Source organism: Neurospora crassa, linkage group VII, assembly GCF_000182925.2.
Source record: "Neurospora crassa OR74A linkage group VII, whole genome shotgun sequence".
NCBI classification, from domain to species: Eukaryota; Fungi; Ascomycota; class Sordariomycetes; order Sordariales; family Sordariaceae; genus Neurospora; species Neurospora crassa.
Genome location: NC_026507.1, coordinates 783482 through 811187, shown reverse-complemented (window position 1 = coordinate 811187; position 27706 = coordinate 783482). Strand labels below are relative to the sequence as shown.

The 27706-nt window shown below is 55.0% G+C and overlaps 7 protein-coding genes across 10 annotated transcripts; 3 read left to right on the top strand and 4 right to left on the bottom strand.

The window, feature by feature from the left end:
- The first annotated feature begins 457 nt into the window (after positions 1–457).
- On the top strand, positions 458–3983 carry NCU06931. 2 transcript variants are annotated; one of them, XM_011396966.1, is made up of 2 exons: positions 525–1101; positions 1167–3953. In XM_011396966.1, the coding sequence occupies exon 2, from the start codon at positions 1269–1271 to the stop codon at positions 3669–3671; it is 2403 nt and encodes an 800-aa protein (XP_011395268.1). In that variant the 5' UTR covers positions 525–1101; positions 1167–1268; the 3' UTR covers positions 3672–3953. The 2 variants fall into 2 exon arrangements, with proteins under 2 accessions (XP_011395267.1, XP_011395268.1); XM_011396965.1 differs by having other exon boundaries at positions 458–3983.
- A 106-nt stretch (positions 3984–4089) lies between these two features.
- On the bottom strand, positions 4090–12095 carry NCU06930. Of its 3 annotated transcripts, none has more exons than XM_011396964.1 (7): positions 10244–12095; positions 8298–10181; positions 6480–8241; positions 6291–6403; positions 6039–6233; positions 5374–5963; positions 4090–5285 (listed from the first exon to the last, which is right to left on the bottom strand). In XM_011396964.1, the coding sequence occupies exons 1-7, from the start codon at positions 11226–11228 to the stop codon at positions 5280–5282; spliced, it is 5535 nt and encodes a 1844-aa protein (XP_011395266.1). In that variant the 5' UTR covers positions 11229–12095; the 3' UTR covers positions 4090–5279. The 3 variants fall into 3 exon arrangements, with proteins under 3 accessions (XP_011395266.1, XP_011395264.1, XP_011395265.1); XM_011396962.1 differs by having other exon boundaries at positions 5374–5844; positions 6138–6233; XM_011396963.1 differs by having other exon boundaries at positions 4090–5963.
- A 230-nt stretch (positions 12096–12325) lies between these two features.
- On the bottom strand, positions 12326–16442 carry NCU06929 (transcription elongation factor spt-5). The gene is made up of 3 exons (XM_954183.3): positions 15772–16442; positions 13384–15601; positions 12326–13322 (listed from the first exon to the last, which is right to left on the bottom strand). The coding sequence occupies exons 1-3, from the start codon at positions 16135–16137 to the stop codon at positions 12742–12744; spliced, it is 3165 nt and encodes a 1054-aa protein (XP_959276.3). The 5' UTR covers positions 16138–16442; the 3' UTR covers positions 12326–12741.
- Positions 16443–16617: 175 nt separating this feature from the next.
- On the bottom strand, positions 16618–19738 carry NCU06928 (hypothetical protein). Its single transcript, XM_954182.2, has 2 exons — positions 19278–19738; positions 16618–19208 (listed from the first exon to the last, which is right to left on the bottom strand). Exons 1-2 carry the CDS (start codon positions 19550–19552, stop codon positions 16922–16924), a joined length of 2562 nt encoding a protein of 853 aa, XP_959275.1. The 5' UTR covers positions 19553–19738; the 3' UTR covers positions 16618–16921.
- Positions 19739–20892: 1154 nt separating this feature from the next.
- On the top strand, positions 20893–23036 carry NCU06927 (abhydrolase domain containing 12). Its single transcript, XM_954181.2, has 4 exons — positions 20893–21181; positions 21294–21373; positions 21458–22624; positions 22686–23036. The coding sequence occupies exons 1-4, from the start codon at positions 21075–21077 to the stop codon at positions 22754–22756; spliced, it is 1425 nt and encodes a 474-aa protein (XP_959274.2). The 5' UTR covers positions 20893–21074; the 3' UTR covers positions 22757–23036.
- Positions 22804–24861, bottom strand: NCU06926 (hypothetical protein). The gene has a single exon (XM_954180.2). It carries the CDS (start codon positions 24464–24466, stop codon positions 23222–23224), a length of 1245 nt encoding a protein of 414 aa, XP_959273.1. The 5' UTR covers positions 24467–24861; the 3' UTR covers positions 22804–23221.
- Positions 24862–24970: 109 nt separating this feature from the next.
- NCU17177 (glycylpeptide N-tetradecanoyltransferase) lies at positions 24971–27493 on the top strand. Its single transcript, XM_011397051.1, has 3 exons — positions 24971–26219; positions 26288–26864; positions 26925–27493. Exons 1-3 carry the CDS (start codon positions 25489–25491, stop codon positions 27324–27326), a joined length of 1710 nt encoding a protein of 569 aa, XP_011395353.1. The 5' UTR covers positions 24971–25488; the 3' UTR covers positions 27327–27493.
- Positions 27494–27706: the final 213 nt, after the last annotated feature.

Here is a 27706-nt window from a genome sequence, read left to right as displayed (position 1 = left end):
TAACCAGAAACCCTCGTAATGCGACGTATTGTTGTGAAGTTATGGTGTTGAGGTTAATATTCTAGGGGGTTAGTCAACCTCTACGCAATTCTAATTGAGTTGTGTATTTAGACCTCCTTGAGCGGAGGGCCAAAATATTGCCCGGTTTGGAAAAAAAATTCAATTTATCAATAAAATACTGAGATTGTGGTATTCGTTACAGGTCCGTGCACGCCCGGGAGCTCAAGGTGGGTCTGAGCGCTGAGATAACCCGCCCCGACCCTTGACCCCTATCTCATCAGCGGGCCCCTACCTTACCGTTCGTACCCCTGCTTTCCTTCCCAGCGAGTCCCAGCGGTCATAGCGCCAAGACCAGCGCTGAACGAAGTCGGCGGATGCAACGCTACAGGACCCGCCCAATGGACCCCCTGACGTCAAGCGATCCATCCTCTACGTTGACGGCAATTGACGGGTCAAGCAGACACTCCTTCTTCTACTTTTGTTCCAAACAAGCACCTTGTTGGCCACAGCCATTCAGCCAGTCAGTCAGCCATGCTTCCCATTCCCATTACCCAACGCGATTCAGGTACAGGTACGATAGGTAGCTAGCTAGGGTAGGTAGGTAGGTAGGTACCATCTTGACCGACTGTCACTTGACTGACTGACTGGGCTGGTTGTAGTACGCAGCACGCAGGTCGGAAGCATGTACGAGCTGCGTGTCTTGTCGAAAGTGGCTGGACTGGATTGGATTGGATTATCGGGGAACTCGTGATCACTTGTTGATCTGTTTGTTTGTTTGTTTGTTATCGTGCGTTATACCGACGACGGCGGTGTGTGGACGCGCAGGTACCTAGGTAGGCAATGATAACGAGCAAAGGTAACAGGAAGGATTCTGGGAAAGTCTACAAGTCTGGACGAGAAGTGGTGATCTTTCCACTTATAGGTACAAGTACAACAAGTCTTGCCCTTCGAACTTGCTCTGGTTGTTCTACCTCCACCTAACCTGTGGGACTCCTTACTTTTTTCAACTCCTGCCTTTCTTTTTTTTGTTGGCGAATTCTGTCTCCTTCTTTTTCCTTCCTACCTCCATTCCTTTCCTTGCCAACAACTGAACCAGTCAATGTGTGTATCCTCATCGTTGCTGGCGCTTACATCCGGTTCTCGGTGAATAGCTGACGGAACGAAAGATACGGCACTCGGACGACGACCGATGATATAATAGACGACGACATCGACATACATACCCAGCACAGACAGACAGCTGTACAGCTTGCAGGACCTCACACGCAATGGCTTCTGCACGGCCTGCCGCCCGCCTCGCAGGCGACCTGCTCCGACTTGCATCTCGCCGACCTACACCACTAGTACCTACACCACCAACAACAACCGTCTCGAACTCATGTCGCTCCTTTACGATACACACCCGCTTTCTTCACGACCGTGCCTTTTTTGCTTCTACTACGCCGAACTCCCCAAAACCGCCGAAACATGATGCTCCTCGAGGTCCAAAGGATCGACAAACTCGAACCCCTCCCCGACAAGCGCGCGCCGCGCCCACTAGTCTGGCCGTAGGCACTGGCGTTGCTGTCCTGGCTTCCTATCTCTACAACCGTGATCGCGAACATGACAACAAGAGCAAGACCAAAGCTAAGCTCAATATTAACCAGACCGGTCGAGACGAGGATCCAGATAAAGAACCACCACCGCCGCCCTCTCCAGAGGAAGAGAGTTCCCAACAACCCAAAGAAACCACCGACGACCTCCGTGAACCTCTCTCCCTCCCCCGATTTCGCCTCTCCGAAATTCGATCCCAGCACTCCTCCGCCTCCAACACCCCCTGGGTCACCTACGCCGACAAAGTCTACGACATCACATCCTGGGTCGGCGCGCACCCAGGCGGGGACGTGATTCTGCGGGCGGCCGGTGGTCCGATCGAGCCATACTGGGACATCTTCACGATTCACAAGACTTCGCCCTACGTCCGCGACATTCTAGAGCAATACTGTATCGGGTATATCCACATGGATGACCTAGACCCGGTAACGAAAAGGCCAAAGATGGACAAAATAGAGGACCCGTTCGAAAATGATCCCGAGAGGGATGAGCGGTTGGTGACGCATACGGCGAAGCCGCGGAACGCCGAGACTCCGTCCGACTTGGTGGGAGCAGACTTCAAGACGGATGAAAACGTGTTCTATGTGCGGCATCACATGTGGGTGCCTGTGGTGGATGATGCCCCAGAAGAGAAGCATGTTCTCAGCGTGGAGTTGCCGGACGGAGAGACACGGGGCTACACCCTCAAGGAGTTGAAGGAGAGGTTTCGGAGACACAAGGTCACGGCCACGCTGCAGTGCTCGGGCAACAGACGGAATGACATGACGCGCCACGCGGGCAAAACGAACGGGTTACAGTGGGGCGTGGGCGCTATCAGTAATGCGGAATGGGAAGGCGTCTTGCTGAGGGATGTGTTGAAGGATGCTGGGTTGAAGGTCGCCGACCCATCTACTGCTACGGCCGTTCCTGTCCAGCCTTCTTCCTCCCCATCCTCCAACTCTGACGGCGGCGACGACATCCCCTCCCAAAAGGACCTCCATGTCCAGTTCTCCGCCCTTGAAGCTTACGGCGCCTCTATCCCCTTGTCCAAAGCCCTCGATCCTACCGGTGATGTCCTCCTCGCCTTCGGCATGAACGGGCGCGCTCTGCCTCGCGACCATGGATTTCCTCTAAGGGCCATCGTACCCGGTCATGTGGCTGCTCGCTCGGTCAAATGGCTAAACAAAATTGTGGTGTCGGATGAGGAGAGTCCGAGCCAATGGCAACGAAGAGATTACAAAAGCTTTGGTCCGAATGAGGGCGCGAACCCGGATTGGGAGCGGGCGAAGAGTATACAGGAGATGCCAGTCACGTCAGCAATTACGGGGGTTTGGGTAGGAAGTGATTGTTTGAAGGGCAAGTACCAGAGCCATGATAATAAGCAAAAAGAGACGACCGTCGATTTGGCAGGTGTAGATGGGCTGAAGGTTGGGTGCTCCAAGACTGCCACCGCGACTACCACCACTGCTACCCCATCGGGCCCATCCCCCGTTGAAACCAAGCCCAAAATCCCCATCACCATGCAAGGCTACGCCTACTCAGGCGGCGGCCGCGCCATCGCCCGCGTGGACGTCTCCCTCGACAACGGACGGACATGGGATCAGGCGGAGCTGATTGACGATTGTAATAACAACCCTGCGACGACTCCTTGCTACGGCAACAAGACATGGACGTGGAAGCGGTGGAAGTATTCCAGCCATTTATTACCTCCGGCTTCTTCTTCTTCTGTCGTTCCCAATCCCAATACCACCACGACGAACGCCAGCGAGGAGGGTAGTAGTATTAAGGATGATAAAAATCAAAACTGCACAACCTTGATAGTTAAAGCTATCGATGAAGCCTACAATACCCAACCCGAGTCTCATGCGGGGATATATAACGTGCGGGGTAATTTGGCTACGGCATGGCATCGCGTGAGGATATGTCCCGAGTGTGTTGTTGCTTGTCCTGATGGAGAAGGAGGAGGAGGAGGAGGAGGAGGGAAGGGGGTCAAGTGGGTGACGGGGAAGGTGGTTGGGTGTGGGTTTGAGAAGGATGTTGAGGAGGCAAGGGAGAGAAAGGAAGAGCAGGGGAAGGGAAATGGGAAGGGTGAGCGGTAGGTGAGGCAAGTATGTGATGATTAATTGCAAATGGGATGGATGGGTATTGTAAAGAGGAGTTTCAATGCTCATGGAGAACATGACGGTTATATTTTTGAAAGGATGAAAGCATGAAGGACCCTGGGACTTGGAGCGGGCAAGCATGGGTCGAGCGAGGCTTGGCTGCTTTTGGGTATACCTGAACTGGTGGCGAGACAGGGTTTCGGAGTTCAGGTAAACATTATGGTATTGATTATAGAATCGCATCTTTTAGCGAGTAATGTTTAAGTTCTGGTTGGTATGGATATCGGGTGGGGATTTCTACTTGCCTAGGTAAACACATCCATTGATTCGAATGGGAACAGAAGAAACCTATTGATGACCCAAACTTCACAAGTCACGACTGGACACTTTTCAGGATATGGAAGGCTCAGTAAGGAAAGCAATAACATAAACTGATGTCTAAAACGAGGGCATAAACTAACGTACCAACACAAAGAGATGAGAGATGAATAGCTGGTAAACCAAGCCGTAAGAACGATAATTGAACCGACAAACGCCATCCATCCATCCGTCTCCAAACCAAAGACCAGATCCATTTACCTACATCCTCACTCGCTCACATTTACTCTCCCAAGCCCTACTAAACTATAGCACCAGGATACTCCCTCGCCAACGCCGCCAAAGTCTCATCCGTCACTCTTCCCGGCGGTCCCAGCCGTTTCCTTTTCTTCTGTCTCTCCTCCTCCTCGCTCACACTCTCACTCTCACTCCTCACACTCTCCTCCACCCCCACACTCTCCTCCTGACTCAAACTCTCCACCGCATCCAACGACCCATGAATCTTCAACCTCCTCACCATTGCCCCGTGCCGCTCATTCGCCACCCTCTTCTTCATCTTCTTCTTCTTCCTCTCCCTTTCTTCTTGTTCTTCTTGTTCTTGTTTTTCTTCTTCTTCCTCCTCTTCCTCTTGTTGTCTTCTCCGCTTGACCCGCTTAATGTACTCCAGCTCATCTAATTCTGCATCCATATCCGGCATTTCGTCACCGTCGTCCAAGTTTGGTTGTGAAATTCGCTGCTCATGTCGTGCTAGCCTGTAGTCCTCCATTTGTCTGCCCTGTCTTGCGAGTCTGGCTACTTTGAGTTGGCCTTCTATGACGCGGTTGAGTAATTCTTCTACGTCCATTTGTGGTTTTTTGGGGGACGGTGGGGTTCTTTTGATGCGTTTCTTGGGGTGGGGGTCGGGGCGGGAGCGATGGCTGTATCGGGAGTAAGGTTGGGGTTGAGGAGGGGGAGGGGAGGATTGGGGTTGAGGGGAGGAGGGTTGGAGAGGGGGTTCAGAGGGTTGGAAGTGAGGGGATTGAGAGGGTTGGAGAGGGTCAGGAGACGTGCCTTTGCCGAAGAGGCGGGGGTTGGGAGAGAGAGAGACTTTGGGGCGAGTACGGCGGCCACGGCGGCGAGAGCGAAGCTTGGATGGGGTGGAGTTGGTATTGGTGTTGGTATTGAGGTTGGACTCGTCGCCGCCGCCGGAGCCAGAGCCGGAGCGAAGTTGCATCATTTTGGCGTTTAGACCTCTGCTCCGGGTGCCGATAGAAGTGGGGGAGTCAGGCGCGCGGAGGACCTTGACTTTCATTGCTTTTAGGGCAGGTGATGAGTTAGCCGGAGGTCCTTCTTCTTGTCCGTCTGCTTCTTGGTCTTGGTCTTCTGGGGCGGTGGCGCTCACGGGGTTTTGTGCTTCTTCTTCTCCCGCTTCTCCCGCTTCTCCCGCTTCTCCCGCTTCTCCCGCTTCTTCTTCTCCTTCTTCACCACCCTCTTCCTCTTCTTCTTCTGACTCGTCGGCATCATCCACGGCGGCGACTTGCTTGGCTTTGCCTCTGGTGGTTACGCCACCACGCGCGGCAGCCTTCTTAGGAGCTGCCTTCTTCCTGCCCTTCTTGGGCTCTTCGTCAGAAGCTTCCTCATCCTCAGAGCTCGACGTGGTGGCGTCCGAGTTCGGTTCCCTGATGCCATGGATGGTCGGTAGAATCTTGGGCGGGGCCCGGAGAATGACTTTCTCAAAAAAGGAGCCCTGTGCTGCCGCGGCTGCCTTGGCTGCAGCCTTTTGGGCTGCCGCTGTCAGGGCGAGTGTTTTGGCAGGCCTGGGCGGTTTGGCTGTGGAGTTCTCGGTTGTTGGTGGTGGCGTAGGCTCCCTTTCCTCTTCTTCCTCTTCTTCTTCTTCTTCTTCTTCTTCTGACTCGTCAACGACATCATCACCGAGAAATTTGACGACCTCATGAGGCTGGGGCCAGAGTGAGATATCAAGTGGGTCGGCGGCTGTGGTTTGTTAGTTGGTGATTCTGACCCAAAAATACGCAAGACGGAACAATGAGAAAATTGGGGAAGACATACCAACATCCGAGACATCAGACTCATCCGAATGGTCCTTCGGAGGTTTGTAACTAGGGTCCTCCGACTGGAACGGCGCCAGCTTCTTCTTGCCTCCCTTGCCTGTAGGCCTGAACGAGACCTTTGGCACTTTGACTTCCGGCTCTGCCACCGTCTTGGTTTTCTTGGCCGCCGATGGGCGCGGTACGCTTTCATCATCTAGACACTTGCTGTTAGACATTACCCGCTGAGACCGATAGTATAGAAGACTCTTACCAGACATGAACTCAGAAGAATGATCGGACGGATCCCAGCTCCAAGTAGGTTTATAGGTAGGGTCGTCTGAAGTGAAAGGGGTTCGCTTTCGTTTGCCTCCTGCACGCGCCGGTCTGTCAAAGAAGATCGTTAGCTCAAACACAATTTTCACACATCAAAAAGTAATATACAAAAGAAACACAAACTCACCGTTTGCCAGCCTTCTTCCCAGTCGGCTCATCCTCCGACGGAATCGACAAATCACTCATCTCCTCATCCTCATCTTCCTCCTCCTCCTCCTCCTCAGCCTTCACCTCCTCCACCACATCCGCAAACCTCGCCTTCTTCGCAGCAGTCTTCGTGGCAGCGGTAGTAGCCGGTCCCGGTCCGCCTTGTGTGACATTTGCAAACAGGCCAGCAGGTACAACAGTTCCCATCGTCAAATCCGTTGCCCCAGCGGGTCCAACCCTCTCCCCCTTCCTCGCCCTCAACGGCTGCCTCCCCCCGGTCGCCGCCGACCTCCCCTGCCACTGCTTAAGCGGGATCACGCCCTGTGGCACATCCACGCGGGCCGTCTTCGCCCCGTTGGGAATCCCGTAGTAGTAAGCACGGCTGGATACAGGGTGAATCGGGCCAAACGTCGTCTTGTCGTCTTGCGGCTTCCTGACGCATGAATCAATGTGTCGCTGCGCCGCTACGCTGTCGACGACCTTGGTACCGTCAGCAGAAGTAGTCATTTCCATCTCCAGCCCGCACCAGGGACAGAAGCGGACGTTGAAGGAACTGCTGTTGTGGCCTTTGCCGCCGCAGTGGCCTCTGCAGAAATGCGCGTGTTTCTCGCGGTCGGCGATTTCGAGCCTGCGCAGCTCGAGACCGCACTGCGCGCAGAAATCGGGTTTGATGCCCGGCCCACGAGCGACGTCGGGGTGCTTGTGCGCTTTGGCGGAGGACGGGTCGTCGGTGTTGATGCGCTGGCCGCAGACGGTGCAGGACTTCCACGGGTGGATCTCGTGGTGGGCGGCGCCGGGGTAGCAGACGAGGTCGTGGTGGAAGCGGTCGAGTTTTGCAGACAAGACCGAGTGGTCACGGCCGCAGCGGCAGCAGAAAAACCAGGACAGCTCGCGCTTAAACTGGAAGGGGTTGGGGTGGTCGTCGTAGGAGGCGGCGTTGACGGGGCGGCTGGTTTGAAGGGCGCCGAGGATGTCGGCGTGCTTGGAGGCGAAGTGCTGGAAACGCTGGGCGACGGTCCAGTGCTGGTAGAGAGGGTCGTGGCAGAAGTTGCACTTCTCGGCGGTGTGGGCGGCTTTGATGTGTCGCGTCATGAGGCCGCTGCCGAAGGGGAAGGCGGCGTCACAGCCCGGGAAGTGACACTTTTCCTCGCGTTCAAGCATGATGGTGCGCAGCTCAAAGTACTTTTGCTGAAGAAGGCGAACCTCCGAGGGCGTGAGGACTCCGTTGGCTAGACGGGGGGTGTTATCGAACTTGCAGTCAAGGAGCTGGTCGATGGGAGGGATGTGGACAGGAATGCCCTTCACAAAGTCCACGGTGAGCGGGTTGGCATAGCTGAACTCCCGAAGGAAGCGGCCCTTTTCGCTCGGGTTCATGGCATTGACATCCAATTTGCTGGAAGCACTGAAGACGCCCGTATGGGTGGGACGTGGAGGCGGCAGGTTGGAGGCGAAACCCATCGGGTTTGGGTTGTGTTGATTCACCGCTGTCTGTGAAGTCCGTGACTGCTGAGAAGCGGTAGTACCAGGGACAGGCCGAGGCTGATGGTCTGATGGCTGGATAGTCCTCAGTTCGCCATGACTCCAGGGCACTTGTTCAGCCCAGAGCTGGTAGTCACGACCAAAGCGAAGAACGTTCCCGTTGGGAAGATCATCCTTGTTATTGAGACTGCTGTAGAGAAGATTGGCGTCCGTCTTGTAGATATCGCGGTAACCAAACGGTTGGGCGAAAATGTCGCCAAACACTTGGAAGTCATGTTAGTAAACTACTTTCAAAAAGAAGGGTTTGGAGAATGCTTACCATCAAACTGATCATCATAGACCTGCACAACCAGCTCCGGCCAAACAATCATATCCCGAATCTTATACCACTCCAACTCCGTGGTAGAAGGCAGCACCACCAACATCGGCGCGCCGTCGAGCTCATTCTGCGTCAGTCTCACCCTCGAGCTCTGAGCATAGTAATCAACCGAGTACCTTCCGGGAATCCACAACTCCGCAATCAGCCTGCGGAACTCCGCGAGACTCGTCTCCCTTGGATTCCAGTCCAACGACTGCTCAGTATCCTCATCGCAGACCAGGGCATGGTCCAAATACACCGGCTGCAGCGTGATAAACTGCGGGAACATGTCCACGCCGTTCTTGGCTGGCGGCACGCCCGGCTTCTCTTTCAGCCAGTTATACCACTGCTCAAGCAGTTCAGCAACGCGCTGGACGCCCTGCTTGTCCAGTTTGCCGGTTGAGTCGACGGAGATGAGGACCTCTGACTGTTCCCGCGCATCGGCGAGGAACGACTCGCCGGGGAGGTGTACCTCGATGTGCTTGAGGTCCCGCACCTGTTCTAAGCCGAGACCGGACTCAAGCATGTTGCTAATCTTGGCGTAGACGCGCTTGGAGTCCTTGAACTCGGAGTGCAAGATTGCGCAGTCGTCGCTGTACACATACGAGACACCGGGCACGAACAGGTGCCAACGGTCGATGTTGCCGCTGGGCGACTCGAAAGTCCACGCCCGCAGCACGATCGGTTGGTTACGCGAGTCCCTGTGGGCTTGCAGGATGGAGGTCCATTGGTTGAAGTTGAAGGTCAACCCGCCATAGGTGCCGTAGGCATTGTCTTTGCCGCCGTTGCGAGGGTCGGACGTGGTTTTGACGCCAATGTACACATCGGGAACAAAAGGATGGCCGGGACGGTTGGGGATGCGGCCGGCGCACAAAACACGACAAGCTTGTGTCATCCAGGGGGCAAACTGGTTGGTGTGCACATCCGCCGCTGACGGATCTCCGACGATGGGCATGCGGAGGTAGGCGACGTCCGGACGGTTCATGTCCGGCATGCCGTCCCACTCAAGAACCAGCTTGGCGACGTTGTGCATGTTGGCTGGCTCCCATTGATAGGGCACGGGATCACCGGGACCAGCGACGAAGAGCACCTTTTGGTGCGCCAGGGGCGATCCGCTGGTGTCGACGCCCAGCGAGCCAAGGTGTCCGACGACCCAGTTCCAGGCAATATAGTCGTTGCTGTAGTCGCCAGGTCCTTTGCAGGCGACTTCGAGAGAGTTCCTGTCGTTTCGCAAGAAGGCCTCCTTTTGGGCTCGGGTCTTGTACTCCTTGTTCCTGTCGAATACATAGAGCTTGTACGAGGCACCAGCTCGGACGCCAAAGCCCAAAAGACGATCGACGGCGTCAACAAAGGTGTTGAGCATGTCGATACGGAACCAGACAATGCCCTGGTAACCGTAGAGTGGAATCCACAGATTCTCGAACACGCCTCTCTCGCCTTCAAGACGGCTTTTGAGGCCCTCCTTGTGGTGATCAGTCTGCGCAAAAGCAAAGAAAGCCTCGGTGGAGAGGCGATATTTGCCGTGGTCGATATCTTTAAAGACGCCACCGATGTCCTTGAGAGGACCTCCGCCGCGAAGAGAGACGAGGGCGTTTTCTGGGGATGGGACAAGATCCACGGGCTCATCAATACCCATTGAGTGCTCTTCATCCTCGTCGACTTCGTCCTCTTCATCCTCATCATCAAAATCACCACCGCCACGCAGGCCGATGCTAAAGTCGAACCTATCCGGCATATCTACACGCAACGCATCAGCGTTTATGTAGTCGCCCTCAGGGTCGAGTTCCTTAAGTGTCGGCGGGAACCGAGGCAAAGCGTTATACGTCTCCAGGACTGGATCCGGTTCTGTTTTTTTTATCAGCCGTTAGCAGCACATTCAAACCGGTAGGTAGGTAGAGACGACTCACCTCGAACAGCATCTTTCTCAAAAACCCTCTTCCCATAACAATTCAAGAACTTGATCGGATCCTCTCTCGGCCTCCTGACAATATTCCCCATATCATCCTCTTCCTCGTCATACCCCGGCCCACCGTATCCCCTTTCGCTCTCACTACCACCAGCACCACTCATCTGCTGCTGCTGCTGCTGCTGCTGCTGCTTCTTCTCCCACCACCTCCTCGTCTCGCTCTGTTCCCACCCCATCGGTGCGACCGGCAATCCAAAGTACAAACAAGTCAATTTGAACGCTAAATCGGCCTCCTTTGCCCACCCTTCGTTGTTGTTATCCCCCTTCTTCTGCCAACCCTTCACCTCCCCCTTGACCAACCTCTTATACCTCTCGCTGTTTTTCCCCTGCAACTCAGCCAAGACGGGATTCTGCTCCCAATCAGCCGGCAGCAACAGGTCCCGATCCTCGGGACTGAACCGCGACTTGAGCAGCTCGTTCAAGGTAGAGGTGGGCGAGTCCAGGTGGGTGCGAAGGGAATACAGAATGGTTTGAAAGGCGTCAGAGTGAGGAGTCACGGTAGGGTCGACTCGCCGAAGGGAGGCGAGGCGGAGCTTGTTGTCGTGTTCTTCTTGTGCTTTGCGCTGGGCGAGAGCGGCTAGGCGTTGGTCACGTTTCTTAATGGCGACTTCTGTAGGGGAGAGGGGAATGGCTGGGGTAGGGCGTTGGAAATTGAAAGAGGCGAGGTTGGAGGGATCGGTGCCGAAGAGGCGGGAGCCGTACGGGTTTGTGATGGGAACGGACTTGGAGCTGTCTGCGGAGTCGATGGCTTTTTGGATGGTGGACTTGGTAGACTTTTCCAGGTTGCCTGTCGAGTGAGCTCTGGGCTTGGTGACGCGGTTGGTGGGTTTGTTGGCGTTCTTCGGGCTCTTGCTGCTGCCTTTTTTCTTGTTGTTCTGGTTCTGGTCCTCCGTGCGGTTCCGAAAGAAGGGAAGTCCCCAAGGCATGATGGTCGTTCCCGCACTCGTTTGGGTTCGGACTAGGTCTTCTACAGATGTTGTAGATGAGCCTGGTCAGTCCGCACTAACAACTTTTGATGATTTGTTTACTTGTTGCTGTTGCTGTTGATCAACGATGAGGTTTGTTTATGAACGGCGTACAGCTTAATCGACGAATGGAGGAAGAAAAGAAGAGAGAAAAAGGAAGAGAAGGACATTGAGAGGGAATGGTGATTGTAGGGGGTAAACAACCATTTCAAGGCATCACATCGGACAAAGAGACAAACGAGGGCATTATTCTTCCGCTTGCTTCCTTTGGCCCCCTTCGAATACAAGTAAAGGTGTTTGCGTTTGCGTTTGCGTTAGTGGAAGTGGGTGGCCCATTGAAGGGTAAGCTGTACTGCTGGTGGTTTCTGTGGGTCATGCTTTAGCTAGAGGTAATCTTCTTTGTCCAAAGTCAAGGACGGGAACCTTCGAGGGAGAGCTGGAGTTGCTGCATGCGAACATTGTGAAGCTGGGAGACAAAGAAACAGGCTGGCAGCTCGAACCAAGCATTGACAACCCAGCGTGTTTTGTTTGCTCCGGAATGGGCAATCGACACTTGACCAATCCGTCGGCAAGGGGAGAGAACAAAGCCATCATTGTGTCGAGTTCTCGTTGCGACGGGAACGTCGTCGTCCTCACATCAGTCAGTGGACTGTGACCGAAGGGGACAACTTGTCTGTCTCTCTTTCAGGCCCCGGCCAATTGCTGACTGGACCCCATGGCTTCATGGCAGCTGAAGTAAGAGATTGAAAGAAAAAGGAACAGGAAGTCAAGGAATCAAATAAGTCGCGAGTGTTGTGGGCTGACAATTGGATTCTCTCCAGCTTTGTGTGTGGTGTTGATGTTGGAGAGTGGAGATGGATGTCGATGCACGGATGAAGCTGCGAGGGAGAACAACACAGGTCTGTGCTTGGCGGCGGCAAACGGTACGCTAACCCTAACCCCTGATTCAGCATTCATCATCATCAAAGTAACAAAGAACATGGACACATTTCGACGTTCCAGCAATTTAACTGCCTCGACTTTATAAGAGAAAGTAAAAGAATTATACTTCATAGGATGGGTCTCGATCATTCCATGCATAGATATTTGAGCCCAAGAAATTACGTAGGAGTAGTAGACAGCGAGGGACGGACAACGTGTGAAGACATCAAGGGTATCTCAGACAAGGCTGATGCTTAAGCGATGAATATCCTGCTCAAGTCACGGAAGAACAAACACCAAGCTGAGGAAACCGCCTTTTCCGCTAATTTATTCCTCGATTTGCTTCCATTTGCACTGCATCATACCCATGTCATGCTTCCTTTGTATCCTCATTTTCCACTGGATCCCTTGCGCTCCTGACTTTTCCGTCTTGCAAATGACTGACACCCAGAAGACCCCAACTAACGTACAAAAAATCTAGACGCCGGACAACAAACGTGAAAGCTTAAATCACATCCTCCTACACCCTAGGACTCATCACGGAATTTGGTCTCTAATCATCATCCGCATAGCCCGGTGCTCCCGGCGTAGGGGCACCCAGGGCACCCGGTGTCGGCGCACTTACAGCATCACCGCCACTTCCCCAGCCACCCTGCCAGGCCCCAGGAGTGGGCGCGCTGACAGCAGCCGGCGTCGGAGCCGAGTACGCCCCAGGTGTAGGAGCGTTGAGTGCCGCGCCGGGAGTGGGCGCGCTTAGACCGCCACCGGGCGTGGGCGCATCGTAAGCTGAGGATGAGTTACCGCCGCCTGAAGCGCCGGGCGTGTAGCCCCAGGCATCGCCGCTAGCCCCAGGCGTAGGAGCAGAGGCACCGTAACCGGGCGTTTTGGAGCCCCAGCTGTCGGAGCCGGCCGACCAGGCTGGTGTTTTGGAGCCGTGGCCGAAGCTGTCGGGGGCGGGGGTGCGAGAACCCGAGTGCCACGCCGGAGTGCGGGATCCGATGCCACCGTAGGCGGTAGCACCACCGTAAGGAGTGCGGCTGCCGTCGTAGGGATTGACGGTACGGGAGCCGTCGTTCCAGGCCGGTGTACGCGAGCCGCCAGCGTCGCGGTTCCAGGCAGGGGTACGGGCTGTGGCTAGTGACAATGTTAGCTTCAGGCAAATAGTGATGATAAAACATGACAACAGAAAACTTACATCGAGAAGAGCCCCAAGCCGGTGTACGATCCGATCCGCCCGAAGCCATAGGGGTCCTGCTTCCAAACTCGCCGCCACCACGTCCTCCTCCACCAAAGCCACCACGGCTGCCACCGCGCTGGTTGATGTCAATGGTCTTGCCAGTGACCTTGTCCTTGAAGCTCAAATCAGCCTTGGGAATGGTGATAATCTTTCCCCTAGAGTGCAGCTCCACACGAGCATGAGTGTCCGTTGTGTCCTTGACGATTCCGAGCAAGCCCTTGTAACCACCGCGTCTAATAACCACGGTTTGGTTAATGGCCCGATCAGGTCCGAAGGTTCGCGGAGCTGGCATTTGCTTGCCGCTAGCAGTGGGGTTCCGCTTCAGGGCTGGGTTCATCGCACTGAGATCTGGGCCCGCAGTAGCAGTGTTGCGACCACCCTTGGCCGCGACCGTGGTGACGCTGTTAGCCCGAGTGACGAAAACACCAGCATTCTCGTTGGTGGTCGTGGTGTGAAGGAAAATGTAAGAGCGATGAATGTGAATGATCTTGCCCTGGCGTTGCTGGCCACCATATTCACGGACCACGTCGTCCAGCCTGATTTCGGAGCCGTTGCGGTCAGCAGCCACAGCGAACTTCCTCTTGGGGAGCTTGTTGGTGATTTGCGACGGCTGGACCTGTTTGGTATCGCCGTTCTGGTCTAGCACCACGACTGACTCGCGATCAACCTTAACGATGCAGCCGACAGTCGTGGCATCCAACTGCACAAGATCCAAGAGGGAGTACTGTCCAAGAGAGCCTTGGCCACCAATATCAGATGCCTCACGGAGGTCTTTGCTGAACACGGTGATCTCCGTGTTGGTCTGGTCTGTGAGGAGGGTGACTCTGTCGTCCACGATCTTGACAACCATACCAACTTCGTCACGGAACCGGCTGCCACCAATGACCTTGACGTGGTCACCAATCCTGAACCTCTTGCGCAGACCCTTGTTGGGGACGTCGATGGTCCGGCCAGCAAGATCACCCTCGGTAACCTGCAATGTGACGATGTCGCCTTGAACATTGGTGGCCTTGCCGATGACACCCTGCTGCTCGCCCTCATACACCTCGATAATATCACCAGGGACGTACGCAACACTCTTAGCGCTATCCTTGAGAGTAGCAGCAAGAGCCTTAAGATCGAGGTTCTCTGTACCGTCCTCGGCTCCACTGGCGAACTTGGTAACCTCCTCCAACGTAGGGTTGACATTCTTGACCTCGAGCTGCTGGATCTTGATGTCTTTCACCTGGAAACCGTTCTCGAAATCATCGCCGTTGTAGTTCCAGCTGTTGGTCTGCGGGTTCCCCTGGAGGTAACGGGGGTGTCTCTTGCGCGCCTCGGCTTCACTGAACAGACGCTGGGGAGGACGAGGGCCGGGCACACCGGGGCGCTTGCGCTTGCCATCGGCCTGGAAGACGGGGTCATCCCTGACACCGTAGTCGAGTCTGGGAATGAAACGGACTCTGGCCTCGAGGCCGTTTTCTGTAACGTCGATAACCTGAGCAAGATCACCGGCGTGCTTGGCCGGCTTCTTGAGACGAACCCAAGCGCCGGGCTCCAGGTTAGGCGTCTTGATGACACGCAGGAGGTCGGGCATGTCCTTGATCTCGACGAGGTGCATGTTGCTCCTGGGATAAACGTTGAGAATGCCATCGAGAGCCACGAGAATATCGTTCTGTCTTTGAGCCTCAACGTAGATGTATCCCTTCATGACCGAGTTGATACCACCACGTTCGAAAGCAGCCGTGATGGGGACCTCGTTCTTGGTGCCCATTCGCTCTTCGATACGACGCATAATCGAGAAGATGACCTCACGCTCCTTTCCTTCTTTACACCTGACGGCCCAAATGCTGGGGTCCTCGACACTGGGAAGAAGCAAGCGACGGGGCACAATGGCCATGTCTCCGTAACCTCTAGCCGGGGCGCGCTTGCCGTAGCGCTCACGCAGGATCTCTGCCTGTTTCTCAGCGTCGAGGCTGGCCTCCATCTCTCGGCGGCGGTCGAGCTCGCGGTGTCTTCTGTCATCGTTAAGGCGGCCGCTGTCGGCAATATCGTCAGGGTGGGCATTGTCGATGAAGTCCTCTATCTCTTCACCGTCGCCGACTTCGTCTTCTCCCTCGTCTTCGTCGTCAACTTCGGCTTCGATATCGAAGAAGGCAGCTCTACGGTCCTTGTTGCGACGCTTGCGACGATTGCCCTGCGGACAAAAGACAGCGGGTTAGCTAGGTCCCCGATGTGGCGACACGGGTAGGTTTGGCGGGTCATCTGCACCGGGACTTGTCTTTTGTTGTTTTTTTCTGGCAAGTGTGGATGGGATGGTGCTGCAGAATTGAAGTGTGGAGGGACATTATTGGGATCCGGACTTACACCATGAACATCATCCTCGTCTTCCTCATCTTCCTCTTCCTCTTCGTCCTCCTCTTCCTCCTCATCTATCTCCTCGTTCTCCTCTTCATCTTGCTCTTCATCCTCGTCATCGTCGTGGTGATCTCGACGCGATCGCTTGGCCGGGCGCGCGTCTTCCTCTTCGTCATGTTCCTCCTCTTCCTCTTCTTCGTCTGGTACCGGGCTACTAGCCTGCCTCACGGTCTTACCAGCGGGGCGGTGGTTGTGCGTGGTCTCTTCGTCGTTGTCGTTGTTCTCCTCGTCCGACATGTCGGCGGGGGCGGGGTTGAAGTTGTCATCGTCGGACTCGTCGTCGGCGCCGGCGAACTGCCAGCTGTTTGACGCCATTCTGAATAATTTATCTGAAAGAGAGCGGCGAGCGACAGGGGTGTCGTACAGTCGTACTACCGGCGGTCGCGCGTTGTGTCGAGGTGTGGGCGAGAGATGGAAAAGGAGAGAGGAAGGGAGAGATGGCCGTAGGTCGCGAGATGTGGGATTATATTTGTAGGTGAGAAAAGGAAGATTGGCTGGCCTCGAGCCGATGGATGATGTGGTGGGAAATGGACCGACTTTTGAGGCGTCGACTCGCTGTGAGTGTTCAGTTGCAGACTTGCAGCAGCAGCACCGCGGGTCGTGAGGCGGAAAGAGAGCTGCACGGCCCACAACTGGACAGTGAGTGGGTGGACTTGGAAGCACGGACGGTCACACCTCCACCCCCGGTTGGTTGAGGACACTGGACGGCAGGGGAGTGTGCTGCTGCTGCTGCCAAGCACTGGAATAAGCCGCTAGGCTATTCGCGGCCAAGGTCAGGTCTCCGGCCGGCAAGAGGTTCCTTTTGTTCAGGTTACATTCGACCAGGACCTTGCAGTCCAGGACGGGTACCTAGGTAGGTAGAGATACCTCATCGTCTATTCATTTGCGCACGTGGCTGAAGTACAAGTACTTTCAGCTGATAGAGTATGTAGAAGAGAGCGCTGCACCGTGATAACCTCCCTTTCGTTTGCCCTTGTCAACACCATTACTAGGCAACCTTTCATACCTAGTAAACACGGCCAAGTAAAAGTCAACTCCTGGCAGAGACAGACAGACAAAACTATCTACATGATACAGCGCTCCTCCAGGAAAAAAACAATCACCTGACCACCTCCTTATCCTTCCGGGTGACCGTCTGAATGAAGCTCTGATACTGCTCATCTTCCGCGGTCTCCATCATGATTCTAGCATTCCGCCTCGGTGGAAGCTCCCTAATCTCCGGCTTGGGTATCTGCTTGTTTGCCGTCGTCCACAACACTCCCCCCGTCCTTGCCGCCTTTGGCGCTTTCAGTTCCGCCGCCGCCGCTTCCTCCGCTCTTGATGGAGCATCAATCATCACCACCTCCTTGTCCTTGTCTTTCTCCTTCGCGTGTTGTCCCTTTCCAGACCCGGCCGCGCCGGCCCCGTCCTGCGCCTTATCTCCTTCTCCTTCGCCGTTCTCTGCCGTCTCGGTGGGTCTGGGCAGCCTCATGGCCAGTAGAACGTATTCGCTTCGTTGCATGGTATCCATGATATCGTCCATGTACCTCTTGACCTCTTCCTCCGGCGCCACTACTCTTGCCAAATTATCCAGCACATGTTTGCCACTGGGAGCCGCCGTAAACAACCTTATAGTTATGGGCTGGTAGTAATCAAGCTCCGGGTCCGCCATCGGATATACTGCTTTGCTTCCCCTCCTGATGATAAGGAATGACGCCACCACCTGCTGTTGCTGCTGTTGTTGTTGTTGCTGTCCTTGGGTACTGCTAGCGCTGCTACTGGGAATAGTCTGATAATCCAGAATGCTGAACTTCGGAAAGAGGTACCGATCACCGTTTCCTCCCGCAAACTCGAATACGATGGCCGAATAATCAGGTTGTTTGGGCGGCGGCGGGGGGCCCTTTGAACGAAGCGCCTGTTGGGCCGATGACTTGTCGGCTTTCTCTCCTTTCTCCTTTGTGGCCTTTTCGGCCTTCTCCGTCGTCTTCTTCTCCTCAGCAGCGTTGGCCTGTGAGGTCGTTCCTGTACCGCCATCAGTCCCATTGCTCGCGCCGTTGGTTTGTTTCGAAGATCCCGCTGCCGAAACCGTTGATTGGCGTCGTTGCTGTTGAGTCTTTTTAGTGACAAGGTTAGAATGCGCGAGGTCCAGAATCGCCTTAAGATCCGTGGCATCGGTGGGTTGAGGCTTATTGTGGGCTATACGCCGGACCATTTCCTTCGTCTTTTCATCGTCCAGGGCCATCTTTACTAACGAGACCAGGAGAGCATCGCTGTCTTTGGGCGGCTGTAAAGTAGATGATTTTTGCTTAGGGTTGGATGCTAGAACAATGTCAAGTATTGCAGCTACCTCATCCGCAAAGTACTGGACCGTTTTTCCATCGACAAACAACTTATCTGCAGCTGGTGGCGCCGGAATGTTGCTTTGCCGTTTGCTCTCTGACGTGATGGCGTCAATGATACCCTGGAATCGCTCGAGTTCCTGCTTGGAGGCCTCTCCCTGGGCCACCCGCTTCATGAGATCTCGGAGTTGGGGGTCTTCGCCAGCCTTCTCGGCTAGCATGAGAATGATTGGATCTGCCCCCGCAGCTGGCTTGGCTGGTGCGGCGCCATTGGCAGTGGTTCTTGGCGTGGCAGGAGCTGCTGGAGCTGCTGGAGCCCCTGTTGCTGGTCTGGGGGGGACACCAGATGGTATTGAGGGGGTGGCCGGAGTCGCAGCACTTGGTGGAACGGTTGGTGGGACGGGCACTGGTCGGGGTGGTTGCGCACCAGCAGCTGGTGCTGTGGTTGGGGCCCGCGGAGCCGCCAAGGACGGAGATGGTGAAAGAAGTGATTCGATGCCTCTAGGCGTTCCAGCGGGCTTCGCGAGCGTGGATGGGGCCGCAGCAGCTGGACTAGGAGCACTTTGCGCGGATGGTTGTTTGGTCGGCTGTGTCTGTGACGTCGGGTGTACTGCTAGCTTGCCTGGTGTTTGAGGCTTGGCCTCCGCTTGTTGTGTTGTCTGAGAGGTGACCTTTGGATCTGCCTCTGTTGTGGTCGGTTTCTTGGCGTCTGATGCAGCTGGCGTAGGTGTTGACGAGGTTGAGGCCGCCACTGACTTGGGCTTGGGTGTAGGAGGAGGCGGCATGACCCCATTCGGAGGTCCGTATTCGAGGATCGGTCGCTTCTCGGTTGGCGGTTTTGGCGGAGGGGGGTTGGGGTCCTTGACTGCGAACATTGTCGCCTCGAAGACATGTGGCTCAACCGTGATTGTCACCTGGCCCAGCTTGACCATGCTGTCCTTGGGAGGATTGTTGGGTTCCTCGATGACGGCACCCCTCTTCTTTATCGGCTTCGTCCAGTACTTTTCGAATATTTGCTCGGTCATCCATTGGTTACGCGATCGGACAAAGGACTCGTGGAGAACGCCGCTGCGAAGTGGTCATGTTAGATTCAGCCAAAGCGCATGAACGCGCGGGGGTTTGAAGAGGGCTGCACACCTTTCTTGCAGAGTCTGATAGTCCTTGGTCGAAAGGTCTTCCGGCTGCGGTTCCTCGACGGTAGGAAGCGGCTTCCCTGCTGTGACGGAGCTGGGCAATGTCTGCTTGGGTGGCTCCTCCACAGTGGGCTCTGGCTCGGGCTCCTTTTGGGGCGCGGGCGCTGGGGTGGAAGACTTTCTCGAGGTCGGAGGCGTGTCGGTTTGTCTTCGCTTGGCGGCCTGCTCAGACCTCGCCGCGGCACGAGGAGGTAGCTTGCGCTTCTTTTCCGTAGTCATGGCTTCACGCACGCGACCCGACCCGGTACGGTACGGTACGGTACGGTACGGTACGTTTCTCGTCGTGATGTGGAAGTGAGAGTGGTGCACTACGCAATCGGCATCGGGACCTAGACAATCGCGAATGTCGAGGGAAGGTGAATATTGGATGTGGTATCAAGGGCGTAAAATGACGTGTGTCTTGGGAGGTAGAGGGGGGGGGTATCAATCGCGAAGGAGAAAAATGGGATTATGAACAAAAAGAGATAGGTGCCAAATGGGAGGTGTCGGTTGAATAAGAAGCAAAAAAGGAGGGAACGTGTCCGACGTGACGGGGATGGGTGTCCAAATATGGAGATGACGACGATCGCGGCTGCGTGTGTGGACGTGTGGGTGGTGGTGGAGGTGGTGGTGGTGGTGGTGGTGGTGGTGGTGGTGGACGAGTGAGCGTGTTGCGACTCAGCCGTAATGAGAGTTCGTTGTGAAGGTGAAGGATGGAGTGTATGTACAGTGAAGAGATGGATAAGACGGAAGTGGAAGAAATAATAGGATGGGGCTCGTTCCAGTCCCGCCCGTCTCCTCTCTCTCATGTGCCTGTGACGGGAAGGGAATGAGCACGCACTCCCTTCCCCCTCTCCGCCTAGTGTAGGTAAATGGTCCGAATGGCCGGCCTGTCCTCCGCTCTACACTACTCTACACTACACTACACTATGTACCATCGGCCTACCATCCTCAATTCTAGAGGTACCTAGCTACGTACACTACCTAGCAAACGGGAGACGACGCGGACACTGATCCTGGATAGGGTAATAAAAGGCTGGCGGCCTTGTGATTGGTTCGGGGTCGAATGAGGTCCCCTCCAAGTTTATTTACCCTTGGTCGTCCAGCTTTCCTTCGTCGGGCAGGTGCTGCACCTCGTGTCTCCGCCGTGTCTGATTAAATTTGAGGAAAAGACATGAGGACCGGTCTACCCAAGCTTCAAAACGTATGACCATATCATCTCGTCATTGACATTCAGAGAAAATGCGTGTTGCGCATCCATGCTCATGCGACAGAACATGCCGAGATGGATGAGTGGAAAGCCATTGGCGGGCAACGCTTGATAGACGCTGATAGTGAGTAAGCCCAACACGGGAATTGCGGCTGACTGTGCAATGGGTGGGACGGCGATTAAGCCTCAAGCGCCCTGGACCCAGTGTATTATGCTCCTTAGCAGTGCGACGGCAGGATTGGGTGAGAGCTACACGGATAACCCTAACCTCGGTGATCCTGCTTCTAACTGGGCCCAACCCGAGTCCCGCTTTGCCATCCAACGTCAGCTCTTCCTCTGGCGAATCTTGGAACCAACATTCCATTCCAACTTTGCTACCAACAAGGCAACAAAACTATACAAAGCGGCTTGAATTTAGAGTCTCTCGCTCTTTACGATGGATTAAAAGCGTTTTCATTTACCAAGTCCATAATAGCAACAAAACACACACATAAATACATCCAGCAACAATCCCATTCTAGTCTCCTTCGTTCACATGTATGACAAGGGATCATGACGTCTTCGGCGGCCTACCTCGTTCCGGCCCTCGCCGTCGGTGTCCCCGTCGGGATATACGCTCTTTTTCTCGGTCTTGTTTCGATTCCGTATATTCAACGATTGTAAGAAAATTCATATTTCCGTAGAAAAAATACTACCAGAACCATCATCTCATAAATCAGAAATGTAAACACAATGTGCTAACCGAACCGTCCCCCATCTTTCTTCGGTAAGTGCCGTATATTCACACAAAATCAACACCCTCTGGTGGCCACCACATAACCCCAACCGTCCCGAACGATGGGGATTTGCAAGTCAGTAATCCTTAACAAACAAAAAAAGATCGTTACGTGACTACCAAGGTAACAAGTAGAACTAATCAAACACCCGAAAAAAAGAAAACCAAGTAACCCCCTTCCCCCTTCACACCCTCGACTCCCAAACCCTTTACGCCTGGCACATCCTCCCCCTGGGCCTCTACGCCCGGCATGAATCCGCCCTAGCCGCCCAAGACCGCTCTTCCAACGGCGGCGGGTATGTGCCAGACATCACCACCACCGTCAACTTCAGACTCCTGCGCGACGACCCCGAAGCGAGGCTGGTGCTCTACTTCCACGGCAACGCAGGCCACATCACGCAATCCATCCGCCCGCGCTCCTTCCACGCTCTCACCTCGGTCTCATCCAAGATCCATGTCCTGGCCATCGACTACCGCGGTTTCGGCCTCAGCACGGGCTCGCCGACGGAGCAAGGCCTGATTCTGGATGCCAGAGCGGCAGTCGACTGGGCTACCCAGGTTGCGCGTATCCCGCCGGAGAGGATCGTGTTGTTGGGTCATAGTCTAGGGACGGCGGTGGCTGCTGCTGCTGCTGCGGAGTATTGTTGCTCTTCCGAGGCGGGATTTGAGGCTGGCTGTTGCTCTTCGGATGATGGAACTGGAACTGAACCTAACAGAGACGACAATCACGAGACTCGGGCAAGGAGAGAAGAAGAAGAAGAACCGATGGACTTCGCCGGAATCATCCTCGTAGCCGCCTTCTCCTCCCTCCCCACCATGCTCTCCGGCTACGCCATCGCCGGCTGGATCCCCGTCCTTCGCCCGCTTTCCTTCTGGCCTTGGCTACTCGACAAAGTCATTTCACGCATCGTGGACAAGTGGCCCAGCGCCGAGCGGCTTACCCGCCTGACAAAGTCTGCTAAGACGGCCGGCCGGAGGCTGGATCTGACGCTTCTTCACGCCAGAGACGACTGGGATATTCCATGCCACGAAGATGATAAGCTTTTCAGGGGCGCGGTGAGGGGATTGGTGGAGGCGGATCTGGGGGTTGAAGATCAGCATGGGACGGGTGAGCAGGAGGTTGAGCACGGTGATGAGCGTGAGAGGATTAGGATGGAGGAGGAGAGGGAGGTGGAAAACTGTGTGGAGAACTTGTTGGAGAAGGAAAAGGGGAAGAGGACGGTGGAGAGGTGGATGGGAGATGTGAGGAAGGAGAGTGAGAGGGCGTTTGTGACAACGTGGGAAGATGAGGGGGTGTGCATTAGGCAGGAGCTGTGGCCTTATGGTGGTAAGTTGTGCTTGGGTCAGAATCGATGTTCGAAGTGAGAGCTAATCAGGTGATGATGCAGGACATAATAATCTCATGTACTACGCACCGGTGCCAATGGCTGTTATGAGGGCATTTGGGCTTGTTGACTAGCCTGAGAGTAGCCAGGATTAATGGGAGAGTGGTAGCTCGTACGGATCCAGGTACGGATAGACATTCATTTTACAGGATACATACGGCTTGGAACTGTGAATATTACCGGACGGCATGTACTGAAGGGACTGAACATATTACATCAAAAAGAGGCATCATCACCCACAGGCACAGGCACAGTAATGCTCGATGCATGATAGAGGAGTCGTCGCCGCCAAAGCTAAAAGAAGATGGGAAATAATAGCCCAAAAGATAGATAACGGATCAATAATCAAGCGCCCCCCGAACCCTCACCGTTGCCTCCGTAACGATTCATTGCCATTTGCCGTCCATCACATCGGGTCCCAGTCGTCGTGTCGCCGTACCGTAAGGAAAGGGGGCTTTGGACAGCCCGACCAAGGCCGGGCATCCTCTTTTTTTTGTATTAATCGTAGAAGACGTCTGTTGCCGGGAATTAACGACACCTCAGAATTCATCATAACCCCAACCCAGGGAGCGGTTCACCGCATTCATGGCATTAACACCTGCCCTGACGAAGCTCGCCACCCCGTCCACCACAGGATGGCCAAAAGTCTCCTGCTGGCCCTCCTGGCTGTTCAGCAAGTCCTGTTGATCGAGGGTACACTGCCTCTTCTCCATGACCGCACGATGGATAGCCCGTCCCCACATATTATACCACTGGTCCTCGCTAATGCTGACATACTTCCTCTGTCCATCCGCGCCCATGACCGAGAAGTGCCAGTCCGCAAACACGGTCTCGAACCTCTTGGTCCGGAAAAACAGATACGGCCACGTGAAGATGAACATGAGGCTGAATATGCACAGCCAGATAATCCACCGCGTTGTCCGCCACCGGTTCGTCTCGCAATCGTTGTACACGTGCACATACTCGTCCTTCTTGGGGAAACTGATCTCCAGACTGCCGCGGTAGTTGGTGGCGCGCACCAGGTCCGTCAGCTTCTGCACAATCTTCTTATCGTCGAACCCAACCACGCGCCGCTGCAGCGTCAGACATTTCAGTCCGGCGTGGCTGGCACAGTAGCGGTGGCACCACTCGGCCAGTGTCGGCTTCTCGGCTAAGCCGACCTCGATATGACGATTAGCCCCCGGCGCACGCTTGCGGAGGACGGTGCCACGCCGGACTTTCTCGTCGTTATCGGCGGTGCGCAGCTGCATGAGAGAAGTTTGCGAGACAACGTCCGAGTAGAGGTAAGGGGTGAGCTCAATGTGCAGGTCAAAGTCCGTAACTTGCTCCGAGTCGTTCTTACGACGCCCGTTTTGAGGGTCGGTTATGTCCCTGCGGCGCTTGTGTGTGCCGTGGATGCGGACAAAAGGCCGGGGTGGCTGTTTGGACCATAGCTCGATGTGCTTTTGGAGGAACTTGGGATCGTGGTCCAGGCGCGAATCGAGATAGAGTTCGGTGCCGGTGGGCTCGTCTCTTTTGTAGTGGTTCACCCAGTCACCGGGAGGAAGTATGTTGTGTGGGTGGTTGATGTAGGGTGGCGCACCAGAAGGGAGAAGAGGAGCACTACTACTGCTTCCCGAGGCGTTGATGTCTTCGTAGAGGGGCGGGAGGTCGTCAATGTCCAGCTCGGGGGCATCGGTATCTAGAGTGCCATCAAGTGGAACGGAGTGTGAGTGTTCACCGGGCTGAGTGCGCATGGAGACGGCATCATCGCTGACGCCGAGACGAGGTGAGGGTTTCCCCATGGTGACAATCTTGAGAATCTAGGGATTTCGGTGAAAGAATGTGTAGATAGCAGTTGCCAGCCGTTATATGAATATCAGTAGGAAAGCAAAGTAGGAGGATAGAGTTGAAGGAAGGTGAAGTGAATTGGGCGATGGTCGGTGATTACAAAATATTCAAGTGACTGAACGAGAGAAGATGAGTGGTCAGCTTCTTTGACAGCGAAGGCAGCAGTGAGTGGCGCAGCAACACCGGAAATCAGCCCAATCCAATCTCGACATCGTCTTCGAGTTCAGATTTTAGCTGCATATGTGTTAGTTCGAAGCATTTTCTCGGGCTTTTCCCTGGATTTATTGTTGCGTGTACAATGAATCCAATGGAAATGGTATGAAAATCGAAGTTCGAGAACAAGATAAATAGAGGTATATATGATAGAGATCCCCTCACCTATACCTCTAATACACACAGTATGGGCAATGTCGCACATACATAACGTGGGTAGATACCTATCATATGGGATGCCCAACCGATGAAAGCCGTTAAAGGCTCCACTTTTCCCTCTCGCTGCGTACCGAGCTGTCCCCTGCACCTGACAGCGTGGGCTGCCTTGGAGGGACCCCGCGACAGGTCAATTGGGCCCCGCTTGCCCCGCTGGCCCTGCCTTCCACTTCTGTGAGACGATGGAGAATGCGCTAACTGGGCCACGACACGCCAACACGCCAGTAAGGAGCAGCCTCCGACCCCCGAGCGGGACAGGAGCTCAGGGTGGGATTGGAGCTGTTTTGGAGTAGTGTACAGTATCGTCAACACCCAAGCCCAGACTCCAATCTCTCTCCTCCCCCACGCACGTCTCTTCCACCCGACCTAGTTCTTCGATCCGTCCTCAGCCTTTTCATCTCTCAACTCCCCCCCTGGACGTGAGGGCAGCTTCAAAAGTCCCACACGACTCTACGACCTTACAACGACGACGACGATCACCACCCCAAGCTTGACAGCACCCCGCCTACCCTCTCCTAGTGCGCATCCACCACATTCGTCAGGAACAATGCCGCCGACCGAAGAGTCCAAGCCTGTTGACCCGGCCCAGGAGAAGCAGGCCGCCGAGGCTCTTGCTTCCCTCAAGGAAGCTCAGCAGCCCGCCGCCGACGAGTCCGGCTCCGAAGATGAGGGCGCCGACGGCACCGCCCAGGAGGCTGGATCCGGCTCCACAAAGAAGAAGAACAAGAAGAAGAGCAAGAAGAAGAACAAGGACAAGTCCGCCTCTACCGAATCCTCTGCCGAGGTGGGCTTGACGGAGGCGCTGGCGCAGGCAGACCCCAAGTCAGCACTCAGCGGCTTGACCCCCAAGCAGATTCAAGAGTTCATCGACCTGAACCCCGCCCTTGCCAACGAGCTGCTGGCGGCGTCTGGGAGCTCGGGAACAACCGACGTGATGGAGGCCTTCAAGAAACTCAAGATCCAGGATATCATCACCGGTCTGGCGAGCAGTGGAAAGAACCGTAAGGACATGGCGTCATACAAGTTCTGGGCCACCCAGCCTGTGCCCCAGTTCGACGAGAAACCAGCCATCTTCGAGGAAGGACCCCTCAAGATCCAAAAAGTCGAAGACATTCCCGATGAGCCGATCCCACTGAACCTGGCGCCTTTCCGATGGGTCACCATGGACCTCACAGACGAGAAGCAGATGCAGGAGGTCGAGAAGCTCTTGTACGGTCACTTTGTGGAGGACGACGAGGCCATGTTCCGTTTCAAGTACTCGACCTCTATTCTCAAGTGGTAAGTGACACTTGGCGAGGGTTATTTCAGTCGCGTCCATGTGGCTTGTGCTAATGACTTTGGGCTAGGTCGCTCATGTCTCCTGGCTGGAGAAAGGAATGGCACGTCGGTATCCGTAGCGGTGACACTCTTTGCGCTTTCATCGCTGCCGTTCCTACCGAGATCCGCGTTCGCGACAAGGTTATCCAAGGCTCCGAGGTCAACTTCCTCTGCATCCACAAGAAGCTTAGAGGCAAGCGCTTGGCTCCCGTCCTCATCAAGGAAATCACTCGTCGCATCAACCGTGAGGGTATCTGGCAAGCCATCTACACCGGCGGTATCGTCTTGCCCAGGCCCGTCAGCACTTGCCGCTACTACCACCGTGCGCTCAACTGGCAGAAGCTGTACGAGGTTGGTTTCAGCCCGTGCCCTTCAAACAGCAAGCCGGCCTTCCAAGTCCGCAAGTACGCCCTTCCGGAACAGACGTCGACCAAGGGACTTCGCGAACTTCAGGTCAAGGATCTCGACGCGGTACACAGCCTGCTTGAGCGCTACCTGAAGCGTTTCGACCTCACCCCAGTATTCAACCGGGAGGAGACGGAACACTGGCTCCTTCACAAGAAGGATTCTTATGCCGAGCAGGTCATCTACTCGTATGTTGTTGAGGTAAGTTTCCAGCTACGATCCCTTTTCCTGACAGTTGAACTCGTACGCTAATCTGATTAGGATGCCTCGGGCAAAATCACCGACTTCTTCTCCTTCTACCTTCTCGAGTCGACAGTCATCAGGCACCCGAAGCACAATTCGATCCGCGCTGCTTACATGTTCTACTATGCCACCGAGACTGCTTTCACCGAGCCCTTCGACAAGGGGGCTCTTACGAAGCGCCTGAACGATCTGATGGCGGATGCCCTGATCCTCGCCAAGCGCCACAACTTTGATGTCTTCAACGCTCTTTCTCTCATGGACAATGCGCTCTTTCTGGAGAAGCAGAAGTTCGGACCGGGTGACGGCCAGCTTCACTACTACCTGTTCAACTACAAGGCGAACCCCATCCACGGTGGTGTTGACAAGAAGAACAGGCTGGACGAGGATAACTTGAGCGGTGTCGGGTTTGTCATGGTCTAAGAGGGTTTTGGGTTAGGGTGTTGTTGACTGCTTTCAGTGTGGCTGATTGTACTGTGTTTGAACAAGACTTGCCTGCATATAAACAATACCCGATGGATACCAGCGGGGTTAGCATCAAAAGCAATTGTAATAGTATTGATATTCAGCCAGCCTGGCGCTGCCAGACGATGAAGGTCTGCATGGTTGGACTCGGACCGTGCCTTCTTGACCCGGATCTAGTTCTCCACAGATCGAAAGGGGGAAGAGGGGGGACCTCCACCAACGGCTTCCCCGGTTTGTCTTGAACCCCAACATGTTCGCGATGCGAGTCATCATCCAGGGATTGCACCAACGCTTTCGCTGAATGATCCCACGACATCTCCGTAGTTGTGTAGAGCCGG